The sequence below is a fragment of the Mya arenaria genome, chromosome 10 (genome assembly GCF_026914265.1).
Source record: "Mya arenaria isolate MELC-2E11 chromosome 10, ASM2691426v1".
Classification (NCBI taxonomy): domain Eukaryota; kingdom Metazoa; phylum Mollusca; class Bivalvia; order Myida; family Myidae; genus Mya; species Mya arenaria.
The window spans coordinates 25,254,804-25,264,109 of NC_069131.1; the positions used below are offsets into that span (position 1 = coordinate 25,254,804).

Genomic DNA, 9,306 nt, shown 5'->3' on the forward strand with positions numbered 1-9,306 from the left:
TTATGTACATGTGAAAATGAATATTATGGACATACATGTTCATTCAAATGTAAAAATGCAGACCCGAACTGCCTCGTCTGCACTTTGACTCAAGGCACAATCAGGTCCTGTATTAAATGCACAAACGGGTCATATCCAGAATCAAGCGGGATGTGTGTTCAATGTGATCCGAAATGTTCCGGAATGTGTGATTCTTCTACGGGAGTTTGTCATGCTTGTTCAGATGGATATAGAGGACCGTTCTGTAATATTTCTTGTACACCTAATTGTAAATCTTGTCTACAAGACAAGGATGAATGTGATGCATGCAGTCATGGGTTTTGGAGTTTGGATTGCTAAAAAAATTGCAGCGAAAACTGTAATCACGAAAATAATTCAAGCTGTGTTATTACTTCTGGTGAATGTAAATATGGATGCAAAAATGGGTTTTATGACTCAAAGTGTGATATTAATTGTGATAGAAATTGTATCGCTTCTGCGGATGGGATACGTGGATGCAGACAAGCGGATGGTCAATGTATTATAGGATGCGATAGTGGATACAGACAGACAGATACAGGATGTATTGCTGGTAAAAACCTATTCAGGATTGTAAGAAAACCAACGAATATTTAATGTGCATTGTTTTATCCAAGAATACGTGGTTATGAACTTTTTATTGCTAAACTTTTATGCAGAAAAATAGTGACCTTTTTCAGGCCAATGATTTTGAAATGTTGGAAGAAAGGGTTACACATTCGAACCAAATATCCATTGACTTACATTTTCAAAAAGATACGTCTTAAGTCCAAACAACAAAGATGGTGGGGACGGTACTGGCGCTGATGAAGTTGTTGTAGGCGGCGCTGTTGGTGGAATTGTCGCCCTTCTTATTATAACCCTTGTGATCGTTTTTTTTTTTATATTTATGAGGAGGTTAAGATTTTTTGCTATTAGTAAGTCAAAGAACAAGTACCTGTGAAAAAATAAATACGATCGCATTATCGTTTTTTTAGCAGAAGTGAACAAAAGATATATATATATATATATATATACAAAAGTGTATATGTTACTAAATCTTGTTTTTGAATTTTTTTTAAAAACCCACTAATACTGGATTGCAGACTTAGTTTTTTCAAAAGACGAAAGCGGCGCAGTCTACCAGAATGCGACTGCTTCTACTACTATTTACCATGAAAGAAACGATCAAATGGATGAACTTAAACCTGGCGAGCATTTTGATACAAATGCTGAAGGTCAGTTTACAACACGGAGTTTAATGGAATCCGACTTTACATTTGACTTTAATTTTGGGGTAACTGTACGTTTGTACAATTGTAATAACTTTGGTATTAAACGGGTTTTCTAACACTTAAAATATGGTTAAAACAAATGCGTACGTAAATGTCTTTATTTGGTGTTAAATTGGCCTAAAGAACCGCATGTTGTTTTTCTTTCGCGCAAGACACTGATCAACCTTTGGCATTTCTTCAAATGCCTAGTTAGTACAAAATACAATATCATATTTGTAAAACTAGTAAATACAATACTACTGTACATATGAATCAGATTATATTGATAATATATACATAATATATTTGTGTCATGTAGTAAAAAATGGGATTTAACAACACAAATATACTTGAACAATATTGACTAACATACGGTGGTAAAACATTACTGCTGAATTACATACGTATCTGCATGTTCTTCTTTGCATACAATGATTATATTAATTTTATTAAAATCATCTAAACCTTTTATTGCAGACCACACACCAGATCGTCCCGCCGATCCTAAAGACAAATTTCGAAAAGTTTCAACAGAACAACCAAAGACAAAGAAGTTAAGAAACACAGCGGGAAACTCAGAACATTTGGGAAACGGCGTGAACAGCAAACCATCTATCACAGATGCATCCAACAACAAATCACAGGAACAAAACACCGATGATGTGAACCACAATTTGAATAAGGTTGCTACTAAAAACTTTGGAGATTTTGTGGCTGCCAAGGACAGGTCATATTACCTTAAGCAGTTTAAGGTATGGTACTGAGCCTAACAAATTCAGAATTATTTTATGCTTGATGATAGAGCCTCTTCTATATTCGTTGTTTTTTCATTGTCCATTATTTCAGCAACAACTATTCTGTCACTGTATATAAACTATATCCACGCACAAAAGTCAAAATCAGGGAAATTTGTTCGAGAAGTTGATTTTGTATTTTTGTATTAAGATGAAAGCGTGATCATTATAAATCTGATTTCAGAAACTTCCAGATAGTATGCTAAAACCCCATCAAGATGCAATGAGGCCAGAAAACCATTTTAGAAATAGATATCAAGGCATCTACCCATGTGAGTTGTATGTCGTATGCTTTATATGAACAGTTTTATGTCTGATTGTCCCTACAAGTTCAGCTTAGACTTATTTTATATTTGCAGAAAAACTGAAATGTGATTCATGAATAGTTTGCTGATTAAATATTTGGCTTACTAAATGGATATTTTCTATTAGTTCATTATAAACTTCCCAACAATATCTCTACAAAATTGCAGATGACGACACCAGAGTGAAATTGACGGGCGGAGATACAGATTTTATCAACGCCAGTTTTGTAAACGTAAGTGATATACTTGATCATTCTAAATCTCATTGTAATTGATCTCTTATCGTATTATTTAAAAATTAGGCAGGCTATAGTGGGAAATAAAATGTACAGTATAACTGATATGATGGAAACGGAAGTTTAAAGAAGCAATGATGTTTCGTGCGAAGCAAAACTATATAAATTTATTGAACTGGTACTGTTGTGATATAAAAACTAATCTCGATGTTTAAGGTAAACGAAATTGTTATTGTAATTGATTTGGAAAATATTTTGTTTTATTAAAACGATTCGCACGTTCGTTTTCAAGGGATAAAGAAACAATGCATACATTGCATCTCAAGGTGAGTTTACTGACTGGTAATTTGTTTCCGAAATCCTGAAACATATAAAATTCATTTTCCCAGGTTTGTTCGAAATGAGAAGTATACTGTTTGTTATACTTCTGCGACACACGTTACAAATATGAGATGTATTTGAGGTTCCGTTGTATTGACATTCTGTTATATGAATTATGTTATTTCATTTCCGCAATTCTTAAGCTTAACATGTGCATGGTCTATATCAGGTCCAACATATAAGACAATGCAAGACTACTCGGTGTTTTGGCGGATAATCTGGCAGCAAAATGTGGGCAAGATCGTCATGCTCACCAATGTAGTGGAAGACGGGGTACAGTTTGGAATTTTCAGTTTGTTTGGTGTTGGTGTTATTTGTTTCATGTTTCAACTAAAAAATCAATGGTGTCTAAAATAATTGAAAACTATTGTTGCTAAAAAGATTGAAAGTACACATTATGGCTTTAAATTTTATATTTAAAATATGTAAATACTAACATGATTTATTCCATGTTTTCTTTTTTTGTATGGCTAATTAAAAGAAAACTAATTGTGACTATGGAATTATGAAGTTACGGAATTATTCTTTAGCTTATGATCAAAATGCCGATGTAATATTTTTTATCTTTATTAAGTATGTTAGTTAATGTTTATTTATTTTTATGCAAAGAAACCGAAATGTGACCAATACTGGCCTGACCATGGAATCACTAAACAGTACAGCGAGATAAACGTGACGTGTTTAACTGAAGACATGTACGCCGACTTCGTTATGAGAACGTTTTCAGTGCACGTGGTACGTGGCACGTCATGCTTTGTAATTATATTGTAATTCTTGCAGTGACTAAACATAAAACATCGAGGATAAGTTGATTATAATATAGCACGCCGATAAAATATTTTGAGTTTTTCAAAAATTTGGAAATATGTATCTGGACAAACATTATGTAAGCTAAACAATCCTTTGTTTCAACATATTGAGCCAAGGCGGTAGCCCCAGAATGTATTGATAAACAAAAGTCTTTTATGTATGTGGTTGTCCTCTTGGTCTTGTCAGTGTTGGTTTTACCATTGAATATTTTGTCATAAAACAGTAGTACAGTACATTTTAGGCAGCCACATGGTCTTGTAGACAGTGTAATAGTTTCCTGGGTTCTTTGTATACAAGTTAAAATGCTATATATGTGCTGCGAATTTACTACACTTGTTAAAACGTTACGGTTGTATTCTAGGATGAAGAGGACAGGACAGTACAACATCTTCATTTCACCAGCTGGCCAGACAACGGCGTTCCCGATGATGTAACTTCCCTGGTCGATTTCCGTCACAGGGTTCTACAAACGCAATCTCCACTTGATGGACCACCAATCGTTCACTGCAGGTATAAGCAGAACTTTTATTACATTGACACACCTTCTTACCCAACAATTCAAAACACCCTACCAAATTAAGGAAAAACATACATTTCAGGCAGGGTATGGTAAATAACTAGCAGTCATAGATTTCTATTGGGATACCACATCGCATCTATATATTCTACTATTTTAGAAAACTAGCAAATTACTTTTGAATAAAATGCCTCAATATTTTCTTGTGGGTTATAGCGGCATTTAACGATTTCAAACTTTTATTTGAACCCGTTACTTCCTTTTCAACAAAGCATAAGATTTGGGGCGTTTTCTCCGTTTAAGACATGTTATAAAAGGTGGTTTCAGTTTTAGATCGCAAATAATTTCATAACCCCCTGATTACCAAAAGTATATATTTCTTTCATGGCTTCACACGTGAATAATAGTATTTTGTGCTCACTTTGTGAAATTAATTGCGATCCTACACTGAAACAAAAATCTATATATTGAAATATTTGCGGTACTGCCGTTGCAATAATGTTGCCCTCTAGTACAAGTATATATTTTTATAAAGCAAAGCTATTTTTGATTACAGTGCTGGCGTTGGAAGGACGGGCACATACATAGCGATGGACTTGTTGACTAGAGAGGGCGAAGCGGAAGGATCCGTTGACATACATGGCTGTGTCACCAACCTAAGACATCGTCATACGCGTATGGTCCAAACGGCTGTAAGATCGCCACACGTATCTCTTAAGATAAAAAAGAATACAATGTCATTCAATTCTGCACAGTATCCGATGTGTTGGTATCCACAAATATAAATTACATAATTAATATGTTATAAAACCATCACGTATTTTTCTGTATTACACATTCAAATATAACTATATTACTCCGCATATTTGTTATCAAACGCTCGCACACACGCACGCACTCACGAAACACACGCACAGGCTCGCACGCGCGCACAAAAGATGAATTAAATAGATTCATATTGTAAAAATGATTATATCAAGGTTTATGTCATTAGTGGAGTAAAATGCATTTTGTCAATCAACGCATTATGTTTCCCGCACTCCAACTCTCTGTTGTGCTTACAAGCAATTTCTTGAAACTTCCTTCAGCGATACATTCAATGCCTATGATAAATACATACTAATCTTATTACGCAATTATAAGTAATAACATGGAACAACATTTAGCGAAACGTTCAATATCCATGATACACCAGCCCACATATCTACCTTATCCCGCACTCAAAGTCTCTTCTTTGCGTACAAGCAATTCCATGAATCAACGTTTTGCGAAACGTTCAATGTCTAATATAAACAAGCCCACTTACCCCCCACTCAAAGCCTCTTCTGTGCGTACAAGCAATTACATGAAACATCTTTTAGCGATACATTCAATGCCCATGACACGGAAGCAAACATTGCAGGCAGCGATTGCGGTCATATAACAATAGTTTCAAATATCAGAAAAAGTCTCAGGTTATTTCAAAGATCTATTCAAGGGGTTTACTTATAATCAGTGCAATTCTGATTGACTCATGACTGTATACTATTCCGACATCAACAGGAAAAGAAATGTTGAATTATTAATTTAACAAAAATATGCAATTGCTAAAAATATGATTTATCATAGTTTTATACAAAACTTGACTGTCTTAAGTTTCTAATCTTACCCTTTAATTAATATAAACAACATTTCGATTAACATCATGGTTAAATTTTAATACAATAAGTATTGGATAATAAACATACAAAAGAGCTATATATATAAAGTTAAGATGAATTTAAATTGCGCAAAAATCAAAGTCGGTAAGGTAAACTTTTTTTGATATCAGGCGATTTGTAATACAGTTTGGAATACATATAATTAAACAAATAAAAAAAATGAAGAGTTTTTAAAAATAAATAAAGATTGGCGCACTTTTTTCAGCGAAACACGACGACGTTTCCCCGCGAAAAGTTACGTTATAGACGCATTCAAAATAAAATACATAAAATGAGAGAAAGGCAAATATATGGGCGTGAATGTTTTCATAAGACGCATTGGGGTGGGGGGGATTTGCAATGCATATAGCGTGGAAGATGGCGTGTCTTTTCAGTTTGTGTAATACGGCTCATCTTAGGCGCAGTCGAAATAGGTAGAGTTTTTGTATTTCATAAATTACACTCGCCAAAGATTACTTAGATCTTACCTGAGCTCGTCGAATAAATTTTATATTAGACGACGCTTCCTGACAGATCTCCACACATCACAACAAACCAGAAATGAATTTCATTGTAATATTACTCCTGTTTTCCAGGACCAGTATGCTTTTCTGCACCACGCAATTGTTCACACGTTGACGCTTGACAGTAAACCCGTGCCAACGGAGGGATTTGAGGCCTTCATGTCGGACTCCGAAAACGAACAGAGGCAAATCAAACAATTTAAGGTTTAGTAAATTTAACATTATGAAAATCATAACAGCAAAACGTCAATCAAAACATCATCAACATCTTGAACCTTACTATTTAAAGTACTAACGTTTATCTTCTTACAAACAGTTATAGGTATTTTCTTCAAAAGACAACGCAATCAAAATTTTGCCCTAGACAATATCCGTATTAATAAAATTATTATTATTTGTCATGTTTGAAAATGACGTCGGTTGTTTTATCTGAAATCAGAAGTATCAGAAGTATACAATTCATTATCTTAAAACTGATTATATTTTGAAAAGCAACTGGAGGTTACCTCGGAAAGATCTGAAGAGGAGCTACTGGCATTTGGGAGGAACGCAGCTTTAACAAATTCCAAGGGAGGGCGCTGACATTCCAGGTTAAAATATTCAAGGGTCTTCCGTATTAATAAAGCATCTTAGTGAAGGTCCAGTTTGGTAAAACATCCCTTACTGTCAAAGATTATTTCAAATAGCCTTTACGTTTTATAAATTGTTGCATGTTCATTTTATAAGTTCGACAATTTTCCACTTAATAATAAATTTAATCTACGAGGGTCTGTGAATACTGCTCGAGAACTGTTCAAATCTTTGCAGATGTCTATTAAACATTATAACTTTTTGTTTGGCTAGAATGTATAGATATATATATGTATATTTATATGTGCGTCTTTTTCGTAGGTGACTTGTACAGACCCAGACTGTATTTAGGTAAAGAACCAGGGCAGGATTATATCAACGCCATGTATGTTAATGTAAGTTGGACAAATGACGATGAAAATGTTATTATACATGTAAACAAGTTATTAATCATGCTGAACGCTTAACATCTAGTAAAAATGACTACGATTTTGAAGAGCTATGAACACAGGAAAACATTTTTTAATATGTTTCTATACAAAACATATTTTATATCAGATATAAAGGAAATCAACAGTGTTAAAATATAATATAAGTTTGACTGATATCTTACTTTTGTATATTACATTACGTCGTTACAGAGCTACAAACAAAGGAATAAGTTCGTACTCGCGATGACTCCACTTGAAGAGACCGTGGCTGACTTTCTGTGCCTCACGATGCAAGAAACAGCGACATGCATAGTCGATATGGAGGAAGTTAATTCCATGTATATTCCCGATGTTGGCACACAGAGAACTTTTGAATCATACACAGAAGACAATCTACGACAAAAGTCAACACTGTACAGTGTCAACAGAGTGCTTCGAATAAGCTACAATGGCCGTGTAAGAACATTCTTCGAACGAATATTTTGCCGTTTAATTACAAAAAACGTCGTTAAATGCCATGTTGATATTATTAGGCAAACTAGGTTTTGACGTATTAAAATGGCCCTTAAAAGATAAGTCAGAATCTACCAAATAGTCAGACTTATATTGCTTCTAGGGAGGACCTAAGGAACAAACAGTATCACACTTCAAACTTACGGCCTGGCCAGACAAAGCGGAGGTTCCCGAGTCCGTTACACACTTCTTGCATCTTGTTAAGGCAGTAGAAACAACGGCAGCATCTGGATCCGTCATTTTGCATTGCAAGTAAGTATTTAAACACTATTTTACACATTCTCTCTTTGTTTGCAAATTCAGTTTGAATTCGAGAAAAACATTACAACACTGTTAATAATCGTTCGAAAGTTTGAATGCCATTTAAAATGCACGCACCATAATAATATCATATTGGGGGCGGAGGAAGCGTTTGTATCGACTTTGACGCTTCTTTTTATACTGGACAAAGTTATTGAAGGAGTAATGATCTATTGCGTTTACACACGCATATTCAGTGCTTTCATTCAAATATAACCTATTTAAAGTTCTGGTGGCGGACGCTCTGGCCTGTTTGCGGCGATCTGCACGCTTCTGGAGAAAACAGGCATAGGACACGAGGTTTCGGTGTTTAACACAGTTCGTCAGCTGCGGGCGAGACGGCCTAATGCAGTACGCACAAAAGTGAGTTTTAATTCCTAATTAATTAAATAATGTGGCTGAGTTTGTGAACAAAAAGTGTACAACCCATATGCGCAGATAATATTTTGCTGATCTATATACTTGATATTACTTGATATACTCGTGTGTAAATTATAAGGCTAAATATAGGATTATAGGCTCTTTTAATTCGCTTCAAAATCGTATCAAAAATATTATGTAATGATGGTTTTAAGTCCTTGACAATAGTAAGTTCGAGCTTAATTTCAACTAATGCCATAAGTGATTTAAATTTATAGGATATTGATATTAAAATATATATAGAAAATATTTTGTACTCTGATTTTTAGGAGCAGTACGCACTTTGTCACGAGTGTGTTTGCGAGTATCTGCAATCATTCGACATCTACTCCAATTTCTCGTAGCTATTGAATATCGCTATAGTTATGTTCATAAATACATATGATCGTTCGTAGCAAACGTACGTGAAACGACATACGGTACTGGTGTTCTTTTTACAAGTGTGTTTATGAATACCTGCAATAATTTCTACATGGACCTGGATGACTCCAAATGTGCTCTTGTTTCGAATGTTGTCATGCATATCTCAAGTCATTATACAAAAACGTACTAGAA

General features: G+C 34.6%; 1 protein-coding gene across 1 annotated transcript; it reads left to right on the forward strand.

Moving 5' to 3' along the window:
- Positions 1–1,189: 1,189 nt before the first annotated feature.
- Positions 1,190–9,095, forward strand: LOC128204511 (receptor-type tyrosine-protein phosphatase mu-like). Its single transcript, XM_052905925.1, has 11 exons — positions 1,190–1,235; positions 1,749–2,023; positions 2,250–2,337; positions 3,157–3,260; positions 4,159–4,307; positions 4,871–5,006; positions 6,590–6,721; positions 7,729–7,974; positions 8,135–8,283; positions 8,559–8,694; positions 9,021–9,095. The coding sequence occupies exons 1-11, from the start codon at positions 1,190–1,192 to the stop codon at positions 9,093–9,095; spliced, it is 1,536 nt and encodes a 511-aa protein (XP_052761885.1).
- Positions 9,096–9,306: the final 211 nt, after the last annotated feature.

What these genes read in the sequence shown, in the direction of transcription:
- LOC128204511 (XM_052905925.1), top strand. Translation starts at nt 1,190, where the DNA reads ATGGATGAACTTAAACCTGGCGAGCATTTTGATACAAATGCTGAAG. An exon ending in ATTACCTTAAGCAGTTTAAG is followed by an intron (nt 2,024 to 2,249) that starts GTATGGTACTGA and finishes ATCTGATTTCAG; the next exon opens with AAACTTCCAGATAGTATGCT. An exon ending in ATATCAAGGCATCTACCCAT is followed by an intron (nt 2,338 to 3,156) that starts GTGAGTTGTATG and finishes GGTCTATATCAG; the next exon opens with GTCCAACATATAAGACAATG.